The sequence below is a fragment of the Centropristis striata genome, chromosome 8, assembly GCF_030273125.1.
Source record: "Centropristis striata isolate RG_2023a ecotype Rhode Island chromosome 8, C.striata_1.0, whole genome shotgun sequence".
Taxonomy (NCBI): Eukaryota; Metazoa; Chordata; class Actinopteri; order Perciformes; family Serranidae; genus Centropristis; species Centropristis striata.
The window spans coordinates 17,965,398-17,991,017 of NC_081524.1; the positions used below are offsets into that span (position 1 = coordinate 17,965,398).

The window sequence follows — 25,620 nt, forward strand, 5'->3', positions numbered from 1 at the left end:
GCAAAAAACAGGATGACTGGTTACAGTGGTTAGAAAATACACATGCAAGAAAAACAGACATTATCAGACATCTTGATAAGGCTGCATGTGTGCTGGTGCTGCAGTAACAAGTTGATGAAGCATGCATGACCATGAGAATATGAAGCTGTATGTACAGTGAAAAAAATGACCATAAAAAACATCCTTTCTCAGTGCTTTATAATGGTATAAATTGATATATTTAAAAATTCACAAAATGACCCGATTAACTAAATTAACATTTTAATGATGCATGTAAAACAAACAAAGAAAATATATATCTATAGCTATATATATCACATATATATCATGACAATATAAATATTGTTTGTATTTTTACATATTGTTTATATTGCATCATTTGGACTCTATTTCATATAGACATTAGGGCTGCAACTAACGATTATTTTCATTATCGATTAATCTGTCGATTATTTAAACGATAAATCGATTAGTTGTTTGGTCAATTAAATGTTGAAAACTATCAATGAGTGTTTCCCAAACCACAAGATGACGTCCTCAAATCTCTTGTTTTGTCCAAAAACCAAAGAGATATTCAGTTTATTGTCATAAAGGAACAAAGAAACCAGAAATATTTACATTGAAGAAGCTGAAATCAGAGAATTTGGACTTATTGTCTTTAAAAAAACTGCTCAAACCAATTATTTGATTATCAAAATAGTCGACAATTAATATAATAATCTATTTTTGTTTCACTAATCGAATAATTGCTGCAGTTGTAATAGACATAATTCAAATCAGCAGGAAAACATGCTATATCATGATATATATGGCTATGGAGATATGAAATTACCTATATTTGGAAAGCAGATTTTTGCCCAGCTCTACCCTTTACAGTCAAATGAATACACTGAAAAATATAATTATGTTAGCAGAAAAATCCCCCTTTTTCTCTCTTCCCATCCATATCTCTCACGTCTCTTTGAACTACATTAAAAATCAAAAAACACAATAGTAAAGAAAAACCTTGATATATACATTATACAAAGTGTTAAACTAAATATTTCAAGATGAACGGAAAATACAGGATTGTATACTGAGTAGATATTTTCTTCTAATCACAGTGTATTTTCTGTAAACATCAACAGTAATATCCTTCATTTAAATACATGTCTCACAGCACTGCCAGTGACTCAGCGTCCATCACTGCTGTGTTTCTTGGAGTTCATTCTCTGAGTTTTCTTGCATGGAGCTACATATCATCCACTGCTTGACGTAGTTAGAGTTCGAGCTTCCATGCTCGTGAAATAAATCAGAGTCCATCTGCTCTGCTTTGTTTGAGTCTGAGGCTGCAGGGCTGCTGCACTCTCCAAAACCACTGTCAATAGTGTCCAGGTCCACGTGAGGGTAGCCGTCTTCTGACTGTAAGTTTGAGGCGAACGAGTCAAGTGACACCCTCTCTGGTTCATGAGGCTGGGCACGTGGCTGAAAGTTGATATTTTCCACTGATAAGTCATTAAATATTTGGTTTTCACGCTGTGGTAATATCCCACTTCGCCTATGAGCTTCATCTATATCATAGCCATCGTGTTCTCTGTTGTCTTCCTCAAATGAACCAAAGCTTCCTCCGTCTTGGTAACTTCTGAGGATGTTTCCAGAGCCGTTTGACGAAACTTCCTCCTCGAACTCTTCTTCTCCAGACAGGGTGACGGTGTGGATGGAGACGTGTCCCGTGGAGTGACCAGTGCCCTGTGAGCTGCCTCCGTCCTGGAAGAACAGCAGCGAGTTGCTGTGAGGCTGCAGCATGTGGACGAAATCATCGCCTTGTTTCATCTCCTTGTCCTCGCCGTAGCTTTGTTTTTCGTTGTTCCACTGAAGGACGTCCTGCTGCTTCTCACTTATTGTCTGAGTGTGCTGGTTGATCCTGAGGTAATCATACTCGCTGAACACAGGCTTCACCCACTCCTGCAACAGAGCAATGGAAAACATTTTGAGTGGTGGCCTCAATAAATGGTACATTTTTAAAGGAATAGTCGAGTGGCGGACCCAGGGGGGGCAACCGCCTCCATGGTTGAAACAGTGCGCTAAAGTGCCCTAAAGAGTGTTGAAAATGAGAGGAAGTGCCTTATTGGCTGCCCTTAACAGGTGCAAAAAATGATTGGGTGCCCTCTAGGGTGCCCCTTCATACAATAAATGATAATGATGTGCCCTCTAGAGCAAGAAAATTCGATAACATGCCTTAATGAGTGCCCTTCTAGTGTCCTTTTGGTGCCTCCATGATTGAAAAAAGTGTTGCTAAAGTGCCTCTAGAAAACAAGAGAATGTGTCTTATTGGCTGCCCTTTACACGATGCCCTGCACGTTATGCGATTTTCGCTACACACACACACACAAATGCGCGTAGAAGCGCGCACACTCCTCCAGATACACGTTTCACACACACACACACACACACACACACACACACACACACACACACATTTTGAAGTTAAAGAGCATAGTTTGAAATCTCTGAAGAATCTCATCATAGTGTATACACACCGGCAGTAGCCCCCGTGGCCCTTTCAGAATTTCCCCAGAGGAAATTTTCTAGTTGTCAATACCATATCATTAATTGCTATGATCTGGATCTCCTTTTAACTTAATGCTAATCGTAATCTAGGATGAGGACTGTTTCATCATACATGATGCATCATAGCTTTTTGCGCACCATGTTGTGCAGAATGTGCCCTTTTTCATTTTTTCGCCCCTGCCCTTCAAACATTCTGAGTATGCCACTGAAATAGTTGCTTTGTGTTGCAGAGAGTTTGATAACAGGGTCTCTGCAAGTTTCAACAAGTCAAATTTAAGACCATAATGAATACAATTTAAGACCCATTTTACATCCATACTAGCAGAAAAGTACAAAAGACATGAAGGAAAATCGGAGGCCCGGAATTACTTGCAAAGTATATGAATTCATTCACAGCTCTTTCACATTGGAATAAAATCTTAACCTAACTAAAACAAAAACAGAAGCCTCTCTATTGTTGACTATTTGTTGAGAAATAAAAAACTAGAAAAAAAAATGCGCACACAGCACACTAGCTGGTTGTGCTCGATAAATTGTGACAGGGTTGCACAGGTACTCAGTTCTGTTTTGTAGTTAAGTCTGTTTTAAGTCTCTGGAGTCACCAAAAGTCACCACTTTTTGGTTCAAACTGTTGATCCAGTGAGTCAGGATGAAAAATAATTATCAGGTCATATAGGTGAGGTTGTGCTGAAAAGAAATAGACCAACATGGCATTTAAACATTTTAAGTGGTGTATACAGGCAGGATGAAAAGGATTTAAAAATCGACAAAAATAGCCCAAGACTCCATAGATTATAGTTTCCTCAAAAATCGAAACATTTAAAAGCAAGACAGAAGTTTATGCATTTGTTTTAAATAGAAGCAACGCTAAAACATTTTTATTCAAGACAATTCAAAATAGTATTTAAGACATTTTATGAGGTTTAAGAGAATTTTAGACATTTTAAGGCCTTACATTGAAATTATTGGATTTCAGACGTTTTAAGACTTTTTAAGACCCCACAGATACCCTGGATAAGAAGGTTGAAATACTCTCATATCTGTAAGGTAATATTGAGCTGGAGCCAGCATCAGCTTAGCATAAAGACTGAAGCAGGAAGGAACTGTACTATGCTGGTGGAGATACACCAAGTCTGGCTAAAAAGCATGCCAGAACCAAAAACAGTCCCTTTTTGCACCAGCTGGTGGCTTCATATAGCTCTGCGTGTCTCCACTACAAGTTTGCCCCAGAGGGATTTAGAGACTCCGGAGGTGACATATGGTTTTCACCATCGCTAACTGTGCACAACGTCAGCAGCTGAAAGCAGCATGGCTAATTATGCACAGAGTCTCCGCAGATCATAAACATAGTGATTGTGAATTAACGGCATCGCTAACTGTGCACATCATGTGCAACTGTGCTGATCATAAACATACTGTGCACAGAGTGTCTGGTGCTTGTTGTAAACAGACAGAGATCGCTAAGTGAACACCTCTTGTAGCAGCAGGACATACACACTGTACTGCTACAGAGCTAATTGTAGCTAACTGCGGCTCTTCTTAACAAGCCGGCCTCCGGCTCGTTATCGGCTCCTTAACAAGAGTAAGAAGGAGTCACTGAATTTGTCTCCAGTCGCTTTCTTGACAAATAGTCGCTAAGGGGGTCTGAAGAGTCGCTAAATTAAGCAACAAAGTCGCTACATTGGGAACACTGCTTTGCCGGCTTTTACAAATGGCGTGTGTTGTTGTCGTGTAGAGTACTATGTCACATCCTGCTTAGTGATCTATCCAATCAGTAACCAGGCTGTTTTCAGGGGACAAAAAAGACCCTGCTCTTCTACAGGGACTAAAAAAGTCCAGATAAAAGCCGGCTCCACACTGCTCGTATACAAATTAGGGGCGTTTCAGCGAGTGGGACCCGCCTCATTCCAGGTATTGTCCGTTAATGGAAACAGTCCTTAAGCGACAATTAGTAACTTGGCAACAAAGGCCAGAATTTAAAGCGAGTGAGTGAGAGTGAGACCTCCTCTTGCAGCTCTCTGCCCTCACTGCAGTTTGTTCGATGGTTTTCATAAAGACTGAGTTTCAAGCTTCACTAAACAGGATGAACATCATTTGCATTAAGTTGAGTTAGTTCGTGTTTATGCAGATTCAGATATGGTAAATGGTCAGTCAACTCCCTGAGTCATATCAATCATGCAACATGCAGCTGGACCGCCTGCTCTCCACCCAGAAGGAATAGAATCCATCCTGATCAAGCATTTAAGCATTGTTTAAGTATGCATTAAACAAAATATGCTGCAAACAGATTTTTTTTGCCGTTGGACATGCTGCCTGTTTCCCCCTGCTGCAGTGACTGTAGCTTCAGTGCTTCTGACCTTTCAAGCGAACTCCTTATCAAAAACATGAGTGTTGATAGCCTTTTTCGGTTTCTTTTCTTAATGGAACAGATGTTGTTGTTCCTGTTCGTTTTTTTAATGTCATCTGATGTGAATCTTTCGTACGTGTACATTTCATGAAATTGATAGACAATAAAGCTTGTGATTAATCATAAAAATGGTGCATGAGTGCACCATTATTCACATCAAAGAAGAGAACATGATCTCCATCCTATCTTCTTTTCAGTGTGTTTTTAAATAGTACTACTGCTTATTTGAAGTGTGAGACATCCGGGCAAGTACCTAAACAGTTATAACTTGGGGATTTCACAGTTTTCAGCAGGATTCATCTGAGCAGTCTGCTACTATTGCAAAGGTCCGTAAAGAGCTAATAATTAGCCCAGTACACAAATAACATGATACTGATGTATAGTAAAATATTTCATGTGGGGACATCAGATATCTGGGAGTGTGAACTTCTGTCTTGTGTGTGGGTCTGGCAGTAAATTAAAATTGAGCAATGCATGGCCAGACTGCAAAAAAGTCCTTAATGAAAGTTTTTTTTAATGTTTTGCGCTCATTTAGGAAGTAATACTGTATGAATAATTTAATTTGCACTTTTAATGTGAATCTCTACATCAACACATCCATGCTAGTGAAACATAAAGCTTCTGCAGCCACATATAACCTCCATTCAGCAAGGCGATGGACAGATAAGCATGAATAACCTTCTTCATGCAAAGGCCACCACATCCTGAGGTACAGAGCTCGTCAGCATCACTGAATCGTCTCTGATCCGCTGAGAAAGCGTCAGCAGTCTGAACCACAAGCGTGAGATGAGATAGCAGGCAAACTAGAACAATGATTTGTAAAAGAGCTGGTTCACTCTGTTGCATTAATCCTGAAATATGTACTATAGAGAACAAAGACAGTGGATGAAATGTCTTTGAAGTAGAATCATACTTTTACACCTTCACAGAGCACAACAGACCACTCATTTCACTTTCACACCTGTTTAGAATGATGTAGAAGTGTTTGCATGTACGTCATTGGCAAACTAACACATTGGAGTAAATTAGATTCAGTTTGATGAATTAACCCTTCTGAGTCTTGGGCTGTATTGTCCGTTTTGGAATGCTTTTCATTCTGCCACTTAAAAAATGTTTACCATGCCATTTTAGCAAAAAAAAATTTCCATCACAACCTTACCTACAGTTGAAACCAGAAGTTTACATACACTATATAAAAAGACACATATGCTTTTTTTCTCACTGTCTGACATGAAATCACTTTTCCTGTTTTAGGTCTGTTAGGATTACCAAAATTATTTCTATTTGCTAAATGCCAGAATAATGAGAGAAGGATTTTTTTAGACAATTTTTTATTACTTTCTTCAAAGTCAGAATTTTACATACACTAACATTATTATGCCTTGAAACTATTTGGGAAAGCCCAGATGATGCTGTCATGTCTTTGGAAGCTTCTGATAGGTTCATTGACAACATTAGAGTTAATTAGACACACCTGTGGATGTATTTTAAGGCAAACCTGAAACACACTGCTTCTTTGTGTAAAATCATGGGAAAGTTAAAAGAAATCAACCAAGATATCAGGAAGAGAATTGTGGACTTGCACAAGTCTGGTTCATCCTTGGGTGCAATTTCCAGATGCCTGAAGGTTCCACATTCATCTGTTCAAATAATTATACCCATGTAAACACCATGGGAATATCCAGCCATCATACCGCTCAGGAAGAAGACGGGCTCTGTGTCCCAGAGATGAATGTGCTTTGGTCCAAAATGTGCATATCAAACCAAGAACAAAAGCAAAAGACCTTGTGAAGATGCTGGCTGAAGCTGGTAAGAGTGTGTCATTATCCACACTGAACCGAGTCCTGAGACATGGGCTGAAAGGCTACTCTGCCAGGAAGAAGCCATTATTCCAAAAGAAACATAAAACAGCCAGATTACAGTTTGCAAATGCACACAGGGACAAAGACCTTATTTTTTGGAGACATGTCCTATGGTCTGACAAAACTGTTTTCGGTTTTACTTGGCCTTTTTTTTACTTGGTTTTACTTGGCCTATCATTAAAAAATCACATATCACATTAGCTGATACATGTTACTAAGTGGGATATTTTTAGCCGGTCACCAACTAATCAAAAGGTCGCGGTTTAATCCCTGACCATGGCATCCTACATATCGAAGTATCCTTGAGCAAGATACTGAACCCCAAATTGCTCCCAATGCTGCGTTCATCAGTGTGTGAATGAATTCCCAATGGTGGCAGGTGGCACTGTAGCCTCTGCCACCAGTATGAATGTGTGTGAATGGGTGAATGAGCGCAGTCTGTAGTGTAAAGCACTTTGGATAAAATCACTATATAAGTGCAGCCCATTTACCATTTTCTGACTGGAAAATGACCAAACTCACTCTGAAAACTGCTTCATTCCTCTGATAGACTTCTTCAGACACGCTCTACTGACTTGAGTAATGTCTGAACTTAGAAAAACTGCTTTTCACTTTGTTGCACCTGATTCCTGGAACAAAAACCAGCACATTCTTTAAATCCATTTATTTAGACCTCTCTCTGTTATTTTAGATATTTGAAGGTAAACTTTCCAACCTTTTTTATTGTATCTTTCAAACTGTCTAACCTAATTTCACAGTTATAATGCTTTTACATACATGTAATATATTTTTACATTTTATAATATGCTGGTAAAGAAGCTTGTCTTGCCCCTTAAAAGAAACAAAGTATTTTGAATTGAATGTAATTATAGCACAACCGTTCCTATTAAAGCCAATTAGGCAAATGTAGTAGAGTGAAGAAGAGTACTGGAATGCATCACTAAACAAAGAACTTTCTATTTCATTTACTACTTCCTCTTTCTAAGTATATGAGCCCTTTATTATTATTTGCAGCAGTAGCGCGCTCTGCTGCTCAACATCTGCAACTGCACAGAATTTTGTCCATTTTTTAATTTTGTGTCTTTGTAAGTCATTTTGTGGGGGGGGGGGGGGGGGGGGGGGGGGGGTTTGGTCAGTTTGTGTCTTTTTTGGTCATTTTGTGTCTTTTTTAGTCATTTTGTGTCTTCTGTGTTTTTTTGGTCATTTTGTCTCCTCACTTGTTTCTTTTTGGGTCATTTTGTGTCTTTTCTTAGTCATTTTGTGTCTTTTTTAGTCCTTTAGTCCAACATAAAATGTGATTTTGAATCTTTTTTTTAACTTTCAAAACAGTATCTTGCTCAATAAAGAATTTTAAATGTTGCAAATGTGAACACAGGTTGCAAATCTAACATATAAGAGGGTTACATCCACTTCTATTATTTTATACTAAATATATTTGAGCTTGTCTCCAGTTTTACTTGGTATATCATCATCAAATTAAAACTGGCCTCATGGAGTTTACAGCCAGAACTTTAGAGGTAAATTTACAGGGGGTACGTGAGATTTTAAAATATACATTTAAAAAGTAGCATCCATGCAAAAATTATTTAAAAATAATAATTTAATAAATATTTTAGGAAAATATAAGTATAAGTTCACAAAATAAATGTTATATTCAGTAGGCTATTCTATTTGATTCTCCTAAAAACCCAGAGTCTCCCCCATACCAGGATGGTTGGACCCAACCTGTCATATGACACCTGGCATCACCTGTCAATCACTTGAAAACTCAAAGATGGAGTCGTGGTTGAAGCGTAGCAGTTATAGTTTTAAATGGTTATATGCTGCTCACTGTTATTACTACATTAGTTTGAATCACTACATTTTAGTGATGAGAAATATTTGCAATGAATTTAGATTATTAACATTTAAAATGATTTAAATAGTTTTTTTTCAAATGTTTGAATTTTGTATGTGTTTATCAGTTCCAAAGTTTAATGAATCAGACACTGATGGCACAGTGCTCTGTTTTTAACTCTTTTTTTTTTTTCAACCAAAAATGCTTTGCCCTGGTTAGGGGGGTACTTGGCTGAAAAATATTTCTCAGGGGGTACATCACTGAAAAAAGGTTAAGAACCACTGTGCTAGTGGATACAGGTAATAAGACACGAGGCATCAGCAGAATGGGAGCGTTGGATCCTGACACTTACATGTGCTGTGCACAAAGCATTTTGTCACCAATTCAAATAACTAAATGTCAGTGTGAAGCTAATTACATTGCTGTTAGTTAAGCTAAATTTAAGCATTTTGACAGAATGCAACTTGCATTATAATGTAATGTGGATGAATTAAAAAGCAATTCAGTGTTATGTTTGCAAGTGCCTTGGCTTGCTCACACATGTCCTCATTGGTAGAATATAAATAAATAAATAAATATTCCTTTTGCCCTAAAGATCTCTGTCTGTTTGACTCCGCTATGGTGATACTTTTTGTAATTCCTCACTCTTCTCTTTGTTTATTCAGTTTACAGTTTAGTCACAGCACCAGCAGAGACCGGAAAAAACAGGAAAAAATGTGTTTCATACATAAGCAAGCTGACGAGAGAGTCTGCTGCGTCGCTCGTTCGTTATAGTGCAAACATAGTGCTCTCATCAATGGGCCTTGGGCTCAAACACCATTGTGTTACCTACAGTGGCTTGCAAAAGTATTCATTTTGTTGCTTTTACACATGATATATATATATATATATATATATATATATATATATATTTTATTTTTTATTTTTATTTTTTATTTTTCCTTTGCTGAGGGTTTCAGGTTCTCTGATTAAGGCAGGTCTCAGACCTACATTTGTAAACTTGATTTGTACTGTGGTGTGCTTTTTTTAAAATTTTGTTCTTGAATGGGTGATGTGTGAAGTACAGTTATTGCTGTAGGCTATTTTATATTTTTCTATCCTTGAAATGTTTTTTCTTTATTGTTTTACTATTTATTCTGTTTGTTTTGAGACATGTCTATGGTGAAACCAAAGAGGAATTTCCACTCAGTGGATAATAAAGTTTTCGTATCGTATCGTATGATACCATGGTCAATATAATTTGGCCTTTTTAAAAAGAATTTGGAAAAAACCCCTCTTTAATATCAAAGTGAAAACAGATTTTTACAAAATAGTGTCACTTAATTAGAAATATATCAGGTATAATAAATGTTTGCATCAGTATTCATCCCCTTTAAAGTAACTGACCTAATTCAACAGAGTTCCAGCTAGTTGATGCAGCAGAGTCACAGTTAGTGAAATGTCAGTGAATGTTAGTGAAAATCACCTGAGTGCGTCTCCTGACTTCTACTTTTCAATGATCTTTTCTCTTAGTTACTAGAAGTTTTCTTTTGTCTTCATGTTGCAATTGTAGCAGGAATAGTGATGAACCAGAGACTGGACCTCCCAGACACATGTTTTTTTATACTATAATCACTTGACACACATCAGCTGCACTCAGGTGATCTCCATTTCACTAACTTTGACTCTGCTGCATCAACTCGCTGGAACTCTGTTGAATAAGTTCAGTTACTTTAAAGCAGATCTGGGCATTAGGCGGCCCGGGGGCCACATCTGGCCCCTGGGCTGTCCCTGTCCGGCCCGCGTAAGGTTACCCGGAAATTAGAAATGAATACAACCATATGTGCTTACATGCATATGCACCTGCACAGAAATGCGTTCAACAAAATACACCAAGTTAACTTGTTACCTTGTCGAAAACACTTTGACACTGTTTTTTGCAAGTTAATAAATTGCTGGTTTGTTGCATAACATAGTTGCTATTTATTGTTTTTGTAGTTTGAATGTATGCTGTGTTTAAAATAAATGGAAAAGTGAGATAATGATTGGAGGTTTTACTATTTTTTACTTCTATATTTGACTTGTTTCACATTAACATAGTCTTATCATAACATGTATTCTTACCAGTAGCAGCTCAAAACCACATAATTTACTACATTTTATAGAGCAATAAAATTGAGCAAAATTAACTTCAGAGTATTGGTCCATCCCTCCGCAAACTTTACAGTATTTCATGTGGCCCCTTGGAAAATTAATTGCCCATCCCTGCTTTAAAGGGTATGAATACTTATGCAATCATTTATTTTACCTTATATATTTTTAATTTAATTGACATTATTTTGTAAAAATCTGTTTCCACTTTGATATTAAAGAGGGGTTTTTTGCAAATTCTTTTTAAAAAGGCCAAATTATATCGACCTTGATTTCATGTGTAAAAGCAACAAAAGGGTGAAACATCCAAGGAGGATGAATACTTTTGCAAGCCACTGTAATGTGGTAGTAAATAATGACTTAAGAGACATTTAATTGAATTAAGGATTGTTACTTCAAATATGAAAACATGGGCCGGGACTTTAACGTGTTAATTAAGGTTAATTAATTACACAAAAATGAATGCGTTAAAAAAATTGATGCATTTTAATCACACTTATTTTTGCACCGTGGAACGTTTCTCACTGGATGAATTTCAGGCGGACCGATTATGCTGGAGCACCAACTAGCGTTCATGAGTTCAGACAACAACAAACCACAGTGAACATGAAGGAAGAAGCTGATGAGAGCGCTTTGGTTGGCCCCGTGGATGATGGGACATTTTGTTACTAAAAACCAACGGATGGAAGCGTCGATAAGTAATAATAATAGTCAGGGTTTCCAATGTTCTGAATGTACTTGAAAGTATTGTGTTTTACTTTAAAAACCAAAGTATTATAGTTTACAGAAGGTCTACCTACCTATAGGCTACCTGAATTTATGAAATGTACTATATTTCTAAATATGCTATTGTTACACTTTGCACAAATTGCACTGGTCTGTTGAACTTGAACAACAATAAAGAATATTTTTGTTGCTTAAGCTTATGTATTCAGTCATTATTCAATGGTATACTAAAAATCCATGTGAAAAAAATTACTTCTCACTGTTCTCAGGTCAAATATTTATATGCGATTAATTTCGATTAATTAATTACAAAGCCTCTAATTAATTAGATTAATTTTTTTAATCGAGTCCTGGCCCTAATGGAAACGTGAAGAAATGTGGAATAAACGTATTTTTAAATAACAATCAGTCCATTTCTGGGTAGGAAGAAAAATTTACATGAGGGGAAAACATAAAAAGGTGATGGAAAAGATAATCATAAAAACATCAGTAAGTTGATTAAATAATTAAACCACATAATTCTCACCCTGTGCCCCTATCAAGTGAAAAACAGTCTTTTTTTAGCCTCACACGATGACACATCAAAGATATGCACCGGGGGTATTTTCCACCAGGGTGGAACAGGTTGGCCTGACATACACAAGTTTCTACCCACAACATGTCAGACAGATTAAAAAGCCTCTTGAAGCCCCTGCACACTGAGTCATTCACGTCATGATGTGAATGGAGGGAAAGTCCCATGGAGCGGGGTCCAGATGTGCTGAAAGTCCCCTCTTGGGCAGCACCTACTGGGCCTGTTTGGAAGTTACACACAGTTGGTTTTGGTTTCTTTTCTTACCTTAAAGTTCCCTCCATAGCTGAGGTCCAAGGGCTTGAAGAACTCATCTGGCCTGGGGATGTAAATCATCTGCTGGAGTTTTTTCTGCCACCACCTGAAACAAATATGAAATGAATTTAGAAATGGAAACAGGGAACAAAATTACACCACATTGATGATTCTCATGAACATGGTATATCTCAGCAAAAATCCAAGAGCATTGAATACATATTTTCTTTGATCCATTATAACATATACAATCTACAGTCACTGTTTAATATGAATTTATAATCTTTTTTTTTTTTTTTAAATTAAGGTATTTTCTGACATTTTTAGACACACTATGAGCAACAAAATTCATTACCGTAACATATTTTTAAATAAAAAAACAACAAAAGTTTTTTGGCAAGCATTTAAATATGCTCAAGGGTAGCTGGTATCACCAAAATGCATTTTATTAAAATATACACATATTTTAATGCAAACAATTCTATCATTACTGTAACATTTAACCATTTTTGTCATCAATTTACATTCAGATTTTGATTTTCAGATTATATTCTGTCAAATTCTAAATTTTTTTTTTTTTAAAAGATACTTTTTTGGCCATTACTGATAGGACAGAGTGAATGGGGAGACAGAGGGGAAGACATGCAGGAAAGGGCTCTGAGTCGGATTCGAACCTGGGCTGCCTGCTTACAAGGACAATGCCTTAATGATACGCGCTCTACCAGGTGTGCCAAATGACAGTGACAAATGTATATTTATTTTTATAAAGTTTATGAAATATTTATTGTATATAAGTGTGGGGAAACATGACATTTTTATCTGGACCCATTACGGTAATGGATTTGTGAATTAAAAAATATGTTTAAAAATATAGAAAATATTATTTTAACACAAAACAATGAATTGTGCCTCATTATGGCTATATTGTTCATTCATATAAAAGTGAAATATATTTAGTTTATTGAAGTTTGTCCTTATAATCTTCGCAGACATAGCTTAGACTGGCTTCATGAGAATCACCAACATGTATAATTAAACTTGAGCTGTGCAGAATTCAGGACCAAAGGTGAAAGTTATAGAACTCATAACCAGTATTGTGACTTTTTACACATCACAAATCTGAAGTCAACTAAACTTTAGGATCAACTTGATACGTGATGCTCCCTTTGTGGCAATTATGTGCTAATTTGAAGTTTTAGTTTTAACACATTTTTTTCAGCTGGCAATAAAATTATAGTTTTAAATGTCAAAAAGTGAGTGTTTACACGCCAAAACAGCATTATGGTGGACTTTCCTTGCAGCAGTTTTGCAGAATCTGTGTTAACTCTATGAAGTTTTGGGCTATTTTGTCCATTATTGAATCCTTTCCATCCTGCCTGTATACACCACTTAAAAAATGTTCAATTCACCTATATGACCTAATAATAATCGATTTTTTATTCTGACTTACTGGATCAACATTTCGAACCAAAAAGAAACAAAGAAAAACCAACATAAATGTGATCTTGTGATTGTGTGTGATCCTGTAATCCAACTCTGGTTTTTATTCTAGTGGGACTCGATTTTATTTGGGTCTTGTGTGTTTAGCGAAACAATTTTGGTCATTTTGTGTCTTTGTAAGTCATTTTGTGTCTTTTCGTGTCTTTTTTTGGGTCATTTTGTGTCTTTTATTAATCATTTTGTGTCTTTTTTGGTCATTTTTGGTCTTTTTGTGTATTTTTTGGTCATTTTGTGTCTTTTAGTGTCTTGTTTGTGTCTTTTTTTTTTTTTTTTGAATCTTTGTTTTTTACTTTCAAAACACTATCATGCTCAATAAAGAATTTTAAATGTTGCAAATGTGAACAAAGGTATCAAATCTGAAATAATCTAACATAACGGCAGAGAAAGTTGATGGATTGATGCTCTTGACATTTCTGAATGTAATATAGCGTGGTGTTCTTATTTTGGATAACGGTAGTTTAACAATAAATGACACAAGTTTGTGATCTGACAGGGGAAAGTCTGATATTATATATTTCAGTGGTGATATGCCAGTGCAACAGATGAGATCCAGAATATGTCCTCTTGAGTGGGTGGGAGTGTTGATAAACTGATGTAGACCAAAGCTATCCAGGCAGGATGTGAAGTCTTTTGTAAGAGAGCTGTCTATGTTGTCCATGTAAATATTGAAGTCACCTAGCAATATGATATTGGGTGACAGAGAGGACAAAGTGGCAACAAAGTCAGAGAATTCATTTATAAAACCAGAATTATTTTTAGGTGGACGGTAAATGGCAGCTAAAATAGTGGGTGTGGTTCCGTGGATTTTTAATGCAGTAGATGCAAATGATGTGTGAGAGGTGGCAGGGAGAGAGGAAACCTTGTATTTATCTTTATATAATTTTGCCAGGCCGCCCCCGCGTCCGGAGGCACGAGCTTGGCAGGTATATATAAAGCCTGGTGGGATACACAGGTTGAGTTCATTGTGATCATTAGGCTGCTGCCACGTCTCAGTCAAGCAGAGAAGGTCAAGTTTATGGTCCTTTACTAAATCAAGGTTGAGCTGCCCTTTGCCTGTAAGTGAGCGGACATTAAGCAGCCCCATGGCAACGTTGCTTTCGCCGGGATTATTGTTAGATGTCGCAGCTAGGCTAGTTAGCACAGAGTTATTTCTGCCTCTGATGGCTGGAGTGGGACGGAGTCTGTTGGTAGTATGGACAGGAATGGGATAAGGCAGAGCAGCAATGTGTATGTTTGTTGTCATAAAAGGAATGTATGAAACAGCATCAGCTTCAGCATCAGCATCAGCTTCAGCACAATGGTTTGTTGTGCTTATTATTTCTATTGCATTCTTTATTGTTTTATTGTATTAATTGATGAGACAAAGACACATTTCCAGGGTTGGTGGGACAATAAAGATTGACAGTCCATCAATAAATCCTACCTTTATTAACCCTTAATAGGGCACTCATTGAAATACTTGCAAATTCCAAATTTCAACCCTAGAGAACATTGGAGGATATTACATACTGTCAGAAAGTATAAAAAACATACAGACCCGGGGGAGGGAGGTAATATTTTGAGAAGTAAGTTTACGAGATTAAAGTGGCAAATCTAAGAGAAAAAATGTGCAGATTTATGAAATTTAAAGTGGTGAATCTGCGAGAAAAAAGTTTTTTTTTTCTCATAAATCTGCAGATTTGCCACTTTAAATCTCTTAAATCTGCAACTTTTTTTCTTGTAGATTTGCCACTTTAATCTAGTAAATTTGTACCTTTTAAAAAATATATATATTACAAGTCATTGAAGAATAACTCTGTTTGTACGACTGTTTCTTGCAGATTTTTTTTTCAATTTTTTTCTAAATTGGAGGTCAAGGTCAATAAAGTTTATATTATTATATTATTATCATACTGATTGGTCAAATGTCATGGTGTCATTGTCTGTGACGTAGCCTGATCTTTGCTGATTAGCTGGAAGAAATCCATGTGGTTCTACGACCAAACAGAGAGACATGGGGACCCAGTTTTGATATCCACTGAAGTTACCAAATATAGTTCTTCGCCTGATAAAGGGTTAAAGTTGTAATGTTTAGTTTTTGTCTGAGCTTTTTAGAATGGTGCTGATTCAGTTTGTGGTGCTCATGTTGAATCTTACGAATATTGTAAAACACCTGCAAGTATAACACACTAAAGGGTAAAATTCACTACCAATTGCAGCCTCTGAAATGACTGTAAAGGTGAATCTCTCTAAAACAATTAACACAAACTGGACATTTTAAGGGGATTATCACATGTATAATATTTGCATATACTGCTTCCACTACTGAGACTCATTGCAAAGAGCTTATGTTAGCACAGATGTGCACTGAACCAAAACCAAACTTGAAATTATAATGGCTCACAGAGTATATAATCTTTAATCATCCTCAAAAAAAAAGAAGTTTCAAGTTCATATCCTTTTAAAGCTTGTGTTTATTACTTGGCACTGTGCAGCCTCAATAGGCGACACTCATGTTCTGCATGACTTCCTATGTCTGCTAGCCTTTTCAGTGCAATGTGTCAGTGCACATACAGTGCAGCGGTGGTTTCTCTATATGTGGGAGGTGATGCCAGGAAGGTGTAGATTGAAGCAGTGAAAAGCTTTGCTAATCATTTACTGGAAGACAAAGAGCTGCTGACCTTAAGCTGGCTTCATTTGCTTTCACTTTGCGTTATTTTTAAGTTATTTTGAATGCAATGAATGCTGATAGATAATTCAATAAACTCATTTAAAGTTTAACCTTTAACATGATGTGCACATTATATTTTTTATAATGATAATAGTTGGTTGGTTCAGTCCAAATATATTTTAATTTCTGCAAGCTTCTCCAAAAGTGAGAGCGAGAGCCGCCTATTAAAAAACTGATAAATGAGGCTTTTGCTGGTGTGTGCTAAACATTACGAAGTGGCAAACCCCACTATTGTAGGAAATATGAAAAATCGAGAATGATTAATCGAGAGAAATTCTGCTGGAAATATGCTGCAGCAACAGCACCAAGGCTCAAGTCCTGATGGAGCCACACGTGCATTAAAAACTTTGATACTTTAAGAAAAAGACAGCAATTACAGTATTTAGAGTACTCACGGTTTCTTTGAATAACCCAGCAACAGGACCACAACAAGAACAAGAGCGATGGGCAGGATGATGTACCACAAACGTTCATTCCTTCCTGTAAGGGAGACGTAACGTATAAAATATGTACTGACAGAAACAAACGGTTGTATGACGTGCGGTTTGAAGCATGAAAACAAGACAAAGTAAGATCTGTGACTGGCCTAAACAGTCCGATTTAGCACTGGACAGAAGTTGATGGAAGGTATAAATGGTTCTCTACCTTCAGGCTCTGCAGAACTTCCTCTGGTCCTCCATTCTGCAGTGAAACTCCACTCGCTCCAAGGACCAACAATGTAAGAGTCAGGACACATTTTGGCCTGAACATCCACAGTATAGTTGACATGTGGTTGCAGCTTATTATGGTCTAACAAAACGTATTTTTCATCCACTGGAATAGAATGTGCTGGATCCTGTCAGAAAGGATCATAAAAACAGAATTTGTCGACAGATGATAAAATACTGCAACAGACTCTTGTTTGGTGTTTGTGCTCACATATTACCTTTGACAAGTCTTTGCTTTCTCTTACGCGAACCCTGTATGTGAGACAGTTATCTTGGTTGTTGTGGTCCCAAGTGATGTTGTAGAATCCCTCAGTGTTTGTCACTTGAACCTTGACAGGAGGCTTTGCTTTCACTGTGAAAGTTAAGTCCCAGGGGGACAAAGGGAGATATTATGAAATTGAAAATGTGCGTATGCTAACAATACACCAAACCACAAGTGGCAGTTGAATATTATTTTTAGCTCTTGTCTTAATCTGGAGGGTAAAGCAGCTGGGTAGGCGTTTGCCGGCAAACAAATTTTGGGTAATTTGGGGAAGTTGCTAGTATGTTTCTTGTTATATCTGAATTTTCTGAACTTTCAAACAAAACAGAAAATGGTTTAATGTACAGTAAGGTGGTGGCTGTATTTAACAGGAGGGGGAATGTACAACAATGAGAATATGTAAAAAAAAAAAAAACATCTCATGCTGGAAGAATGAAAGGAAAATTGAAATATTATAAAGCATTTTACACACATCTATCAAGTCATAAGTGATGTATTAGATTGTGACCTTTGTTCTTTTCTTTGTTATCCTCATAGCTGTTCAGCAGAAATGACAAATAGTGAAATGTCAGAGCATGCAGTTATGATCAGTTTAACTTACCCACATGACTTAGTTCCCAACTGGATGACTCACTGGCTTCTTCCAATATTTGATCACTTTGTTGTCTGACTGTTGCATTACATCTGGCATCAACTGACGTAACCATAAAAAACTCCTCTGGAAACATCACGCACCAGGACTGAGACGGTTTAACTTCACAGCTGTTGTGAACTTCATTTTCTTCAAGCCTGCAACGGATAGACAGTGTGAGATCAGTTGAGTTCTCAACATCAAAGGTTGTGGTTTCCATGTGACTGTTTTAGAGCAAAACTGATGCAGTGCAGTTACATGAAAAGCTCCAATTCACATCATGAACATCTCTTCAGCACAAAAAAAATATTATATATGCATGTGTATATATATATATATATATATATATATATATATATATATGCATGTTTCACCTGGATCATAACTGAGAGTTTTCACTGTGAAATGAGATTCCTTCTCCTGCCACACCAATACAATGGAAGACAGTTCAGATATAAATACATCCACCTCTAAAGAGCTGCTAACAGGCCTGCATGGCAGTTATTAGTCCTTGTGAAGTACAAAGTTTTGTTTTCAATGCTAATTAACTCTTCCAGCTCAACAGACTTGCTTTTTTACTCTTTTAACCCTTTGATGCACAACATGGGTCTAAAGTGACCCGACTAAGGTTTTATATTCTATATCTTTGCAATACATTAATATCATCATTCAACTTGTTTTTGATCATTATACATCCTATTTTTTTCTTTTAATTTCTTACTTTTTGAATAAAAATCCTTTTTTATCACTACGCTTCTAATGCACAAGGTCAATTTTGACCCATGTTGTGCATTAGATGTTTATATGTTGTGCATCAGAGGGTCACCAATTTAAAACCTGACAAAGAAGACACAAATATTAACTATCCTATTTTGTTAAATTGGTGTTTTTCGAATGGAAATTATTATTTGATGGCTCTAATAAGTCTCAAATGTTAAAATATGTGATTTTCCAATGAGATCTGGTGGTTCTATCAACTCTTTTAAAGTTAAACCTTAAAAATAAGACAAACATAGTTACACATACACTAAAATTGTTAATTTAGTGTATCACTTTTTGTATCACTACGCTTCTAATGCACAAGGTCATTTTTGACCCATGTGTGTAAACTACAAAATTATTTTTCACCATACAGTATGAAAGGAAAAATGGATATAATGATCTGTTGTAATAATAAAAAGATTTTCAAACACACATCCAGTATGAAATAACATGGGAAATGAATGTGGGTCATTTTTGACTGAAGTTGGGCATTAGAAGGTGTTTATATGTTGTGCATCAAAGGGTTAAGAACTTATAAATGTGCACTTTATGGAACTTTGATTTTTTTTTTAAAAAAAGGTTCTCCTGTTGTTAAACAGTATTTATGTTCACTTAAATAAACGGTTTCAATAAAACTACTTGTTACATGTCATATTTGACTTTAACTCTGACTGAACATTTGCTCTCACTTTGTGATAAAAATATCGGAATATATATCGTATATCGATATTCAGCCTAAATACATCAGGATATGACTTTTGGTCCATATCGCCCAGCCCTAGGATATCGTCATATGCCAATTGGGTAGAACTCGCCCAACCCTATTACTAAAAGAACAATATTCCAAAAATGACCCAACTAGAAATGATGATGAACAGACTAACATTTGAATAGAAGCTAGTAATGCTACAATGAAGCCACGCACTTTATATGGCACCGACATAAAGCATCTTCATTAAGAGCCACACTACAGACCTGCACACGACACTGATGACGACAGAAGATGTCGGCACAGAGCAGGAACAGTTGAGTGAAGCTTCGTAATCCGTTGAGCAGGTGACATTGCACGAAGACGTGACTGCTGCACAAAGAAAGTGTGGTCGGTTATTATTCCATTTAATGTATTTAACATTCATGCTCTATGAACATCTAACCCTCTAAATAATCTGTTTCATAGAGTTAAGACACTCATTTTCAATGGAAAACTTTCCCAGGCCACAGCATTAAGACAAACACATAATATACAAGAAAAAAGAAGTTCCAAGTTCATCTTAACTTAAGTACATTACAGTGGAGCTACCTTAAAAAATGAATACCAATAATGAAAAAGATACTGATCAGATGAGCCAACTTACCAATATGAACAAGTAACGTGAGGTCCCACAGCAACAAGAAGAGGAACACCGGTTTAGGAGCCATGGAGACGACTCGCTGTTATCAGCAGCTGGCTAGACAGAAGGAAACACAGCAGCTGAAACTAATTATATACACACTCGATTTAAACGTGTTGTTTTGTAGTAAAAAGAAGTATTCAACTCTGAAAGACCAAGAAAATCAGGCTTCCTGTGGGATTTTCTGCTAAACTGAGTTAATCATCAAATATAAAGCATAAACAACAAACATCATCATAAGCATTAACCATTATTAAAAATAAAACACATTTACAAAAGAACATCAGAGTTTACTAATCAGAATTCAAATGTATTAAAATAAATTAGAAATGATCTCTCAAAGCAAAATCAAACTTCTCAAATAGAGCATTTTTTCATCTTCTGTTCTCATTTTGGATAAATGTAAAGAATCATCCATCTTACCTTCTTTAAATTTAAAATCTGCCACTTGAATCAGTCAACAAGGTAACAGAGTCACTAATGCACTGACGTCTGTCTGTGTGGGAACGCTCAGTGGAACAATGTTCCGGTTTGTCACTGCGAAGGCATCACAATCATCAGTAGCGTGACTAAGGATGTGGTTTCAGACCCTTTGAGCGGTGTCTGTGTGGTGCCTCCCCACCACATCCACACTGCTGCTATGAATATTCAAGAGTTAACCCGAGAACACAAAAAAGTCAACAGGAAACTGAAATTATCTCTTATTAAATCATTTAGTCACCATAACTGCGTCACCTAAATAAATAAGTGATGAATCAACATTCAGTTGAGGAAATTACTAAAACAGAGATATTTTTCTCTCATCGAAATAGTTTTTTCGTTTTACCGACTGTCAGAAAATGTGTTGATTATTAAAACGCACCTCCTTGCTCAAATAATTTTTAACATGAACTCAAAACATAACTAATACAGGTTTCAATACTGAGATGATTCTAAACACTGACACCACAGATAGTTTTTGATACCTTTCAAAAGACCCTTATCATACACCTACATGTCTACAAAATAAGTGTATCGGGGTTTTTAGTAGTTTCCACTAGAGTGTGTCTGGTAAATGAGTCATAATTCTGCTGTGGAGCCCCTCAGAGCTCACATTTAATAATTAAATTAGCTTTAAATGTTATTAACTCAGAGCATTGTGTGTTAGATATCCACACGAGGAGTTGAAGCATTAGAATCATGTTTCATGTATCTAAAACTTCACATAGTGCAATAACAGTTGTTGTTCTGTACAGAGGATGGGCCTTTGTGGTTTTCAAATCAGCATGTAGGTGTGTAGACACATCTCACTTAATGTCACTGTGCTGATGTTAGTCAAAGCCAAATACCATTCTATCACACAAAATCTTTGCACCTGCAGCACCTCGAACGAAAGCACGAGCTGAACAATAAATACTTAGTGAAGCTGTTCCTGCAGCTGTGTTTTAACCCTCTGAAATCTCGGGCTATTGTGTCCTTTAAAAAATCTGTTAAAAATCTTCACCATGCCATGTTGGTATCAGTTTTTTCAGCGTTTCCTCACCTATATGTCCTGATAATTGATGTTTAACTTTGACTTACTTGATAAAAATGTTGAACCCAAAAGGAACAAAGGAAAACATAAAATCTGATCTTGAAAATTATATTTCAATACAAAGAATTTTATATGTTGCAAATATGAATACAGGTAGCATATATAACATATAACAGGTAAAATGAGGATAATATCTAGTTCTATATTTTAATACTAAATATATTTGACATTATTTCCAGCTTTACTTGGCCGAATATAATAAAAAAAAAAAAATGATTCAAGCCAGAACTTTAGAGGGAAGCTGATGGCAACAACTTGATGTTGATTCATTTTTATGTCGTCACGTCATGAAGAAGTAATGTGCTGGTGCTTTCATGGACTCTAGAGGGTTAATTGGTCAAATGTGAAAGTTATATTTCAAGCAAAAAAGGCAAACATTTCAAAACTCCAGGCTCTCAAATGAAGAACTGGCTGGTTCTCCTCATCTTACATATCTCACATCTCATAGTGAATTAAATATTTTGTTGTTTTTTTTGGACTGTTGCTCAGAGAAATAACACATTTGTTGTCAGCAGTGGTGGAATGTAACTAAGTATATTTACTCAAATACCATACTTAAGTACAGGTCGAGATTCAACATAAAAAAAACATGATCAATTTAAAGTCAGTAGACATTTTTTTTTTAACAAAATGTCATAACAGTATATTAAGTAGTTAAAATGAGCTTTATCTTGAGAAAATTAATTAATTAATCTCACATCTCATACTGAATTAAGTATTTTGTTGGGTTTTTTGGACTGTTGCTCGGAGAAAATAACACATTTGTTGTCACCATGGTTATAATAGTTTGGGATTTTTTATTAGTCTTAGTTTTAATTTCGTTGTGAATTTTTGTTTTCAAATTCAGTTAGTTTTAGTTAGTTTTTAGAGTGAGTTTGAAAGTTTTAGTTTAGTTTTTTATTAGTTTTAGTTTTTTGTAATGGGTTATGTGTTGGGTGCCAGATTCAATAAGGTCATGGTAAATTTTGCCTTTATTGTTTTGTGGTATCTCCCCCAGGGGGGATCTGGCAGCCTACCCTAGCAACATGTCTTTATGATGTGTGTGTGTGTGTGTGTACAGATATGACACATGTTTAGTTTATATTATTATGTACTCTGTTTATTTTGTATTTTCTGCCTTTTGAGAGACAAACATGTGCTAAGACAGTCACTGTAAACTGTTATTATTATTATTATTATTATTGTTATTATTATTATTATTAATAATAATAATAATAATAATTCCTGTATGGAGATATGTACTAAGTTTGCCATGTACCTGAGCCTTGAGAAGTTGAAAAATCCAATAAAAATGTGAATTTAAAAAAAGAAGAAGGTATAATTCAATGTTATGCTGTAGCATGGCATTAATTTACCTTGTAAAGTGCTGATGGCATTGTGTCTGTCAGCTGCTGTTGCTCTGTCATTTATTATTCTGTAGCTTATGTGCAGGTAAGAACCTAAAGTCAAGCCCAGCGGTCTCAAACCCAACTGTTGTTTCCTCACAAGATGTTCATAAAGCACAAAGCCAGTCGCCTACGTGTTCTGCTGGGTCTTGAAGATCCACTCTGCCGCCGTTAGAGGTCACTGTGACTGAGGTTTAACCCTCTGGAGTCCATCTATTTATTGAAAATACTCATTTTATGTACAGTAATAGCTTTATTTATATGTCATATGTAGGCAAGCTGAGAAAGCCAGTTGAAAGTACATCATAGGAGCTTTCACAATGTGCCATTTATGTTTCTAGACCATTTTTTAAATGTGAATTTTCTTTCTACAATGAAAACTATTACTATTTTTTAATGTATATGCAAATATACTGTTTTACAGTTTTATTATTTATTTTTTTCTGCTGTTTTTGTGTGTAAAAATGGTTAAAAAAAACATTTCCATAGACACCTGTGTCTTTTGTTTGTATTTTCAGTTCCTGGCAGCTTTATACTTTGTTAATTAAAATAAAATTAAAAATCTGACTGAAAGCCAAGTTTGTGTGGAGAAAAAGGAGCCATGCATGTGATGCAAGGACAGACTGAAAGATGATAAACAGAGACAGAAACAAATGCATAGAAGTTGACAAATTTTAACCTAAATCTCCTGGACTTCAGAGGTTTAATTTGAAACTGTTGCAGTTTAAAGTCCTTCTCAATTCTTTGATGCTGCTCTGCTCACTAAAAAACAGACTGCAGCAGTATGTAATTACAATTTTTACATGAAGAGTTTTGAAAACAAATTTGGAGCATATTTTGCAAATTGTAACACAGTGTTGGTGTTTGCTGTTGTTCAACTGGATCTTGTACAATTACAACAACAATTTATGATGATGAACTCAATATTTTCTCAATTAATCAAATTATCCTTTGTATTGAGTAGTCAGAAAAGTCAGAAAAATATGGACAAATGTTATAATTTTCCTCAGACCAATGTTATGTATTCAACTTGTTGTTATTTCCATCAACAGTCCAAAACACAAACATATTCAATGAATTATCACATATGACAAAGACAGACATTGCCTTCTCAATAAATGAATTATTTTCATAATTCAAACTATTAATTAATAGTTCAGTATTTCCAGTAGTTTAGGAAGAGTGTTGCAATGACATAGTTTGCCCAGCAGGGAGCACTTTTTATCAGCTTGCTCATGTCATTTTGACGAGGTGATTTTTTATGATGACAATTATCATAAATAGTGCTTAGATTATTAGCAAAACATCTACCCATTTTAATGCCAGCAACAATATGTAAATGTATTATTGGATCTATGAAAATAGTCTGATCAGAGCTTTTATTAAAGCCATGTTATTTATTAAGAAGATTTTCTGTAACTTTTCTGTAATTTCGGTAGGCACAACAACAGCTTGTCGAGTCATTTTAAGGCATTGGAAAGCATCATAAATTCCACAGGTGAAAGAATGGGTCAGTGCAATGACTGAAACTGCATCCTATGAATGTATGCTTAGTAGATTAAGTGATGACAGCGGGAGGGGTGACCCCTTGGGACAGGTTCTGGGATTACACAAAGGTAAATAATAACCCCCACTAGGTTTCAGGACCCTGGTTTTGTGATATTTCCCCCAGGGGGGATCTGGTAATGCTGTATACCCCAGCAACATGTCTTTATGATGTATGTGTGTGTGTGTGTGTGTGTGTGTGTGTGTACAGATATGATACAGTTTAGTTTATATTATTTTGTACTCAGTTTATTTTGTATTTTCTGCCTTTTGAAAGACAAAAATGTGCTAAGACTGTCACTGTAAACTCTTATTAATAATGATAATAATAATAATAATAATAATAACTATCTGTTCATATATGGAGATATGTACTAAGTTTGCCATGTACCTGAGCCTTGAAAAGTTGAAAAGTTCAATAAAAACCTGAATAAAAAAAAAAGAAGAGCAATTTTCTCAGTTTTTTTGTGTTATAAATGTTATAAACCTTCATTTGACATTTTCCCTCTTTCTTGCTTTTTTTCTTCAAAAAGTTACCTCTTTAACTGTAACTTGTCACATGTGTGCAAAGTTGTCAGAATAAAATCAATATTAAAGCACATATGATGACAGACACACATGATGACAGACACAGATTAGACATTTAGACTCACAGCTACTGGAAAACAAAGGGAAAAAAATTGTGCGTGATAATCTACCTTTATTTCTGAGATCCTGCGTTTTGAAATTTGATGAAGACAGCAGCAGGTTTGTCCTGATTCACCACAGGGCAGGTAACATTACTGGCATGCGGGTCCATGGGTCGGTATCTACGCT

General features: G+C 36.0%; 1 protein-coding gene across 1 annotated transcript; it reads right to left on the minus strand.

Annotated features, from left to right (window-relative positions):
• Positions 1 to 424: 424 nt before the first annotated feature.
• Positions 425 to 20,402, minus strand: il21r.1 (interleukin 21 receptor, tandem duplicate 1). The gene is made up of 8 exons (XM_059339681.1): positions 20,266 to 20,402; positions 19,886 to 19,988; positions 18,119 to 18,306; positions 17,474 to 17,607; positions 17,194 to 17,383; positions 16,944 to 17,028; positions 12,351 to 12,444; positions 425 to 1,944 (listed from the first exon to the last, which is right to left on the minus strand). The coding sequence occupies exons 1-8, from the start codon at positions 20,327 to 20,329 to the stop codon at positions 1,183 to 1,185; spliced, it is 1,620 nt and encodes a 539-aa protein (XP_059195664.1). The 5' UTR covers positions 20,330 to 20,402; the 3' UTR covers positions 425 to 1,182.
• Between the last annotated feature and the right edge of the window lie 5,218 nt (positions 20,403 to 25,620).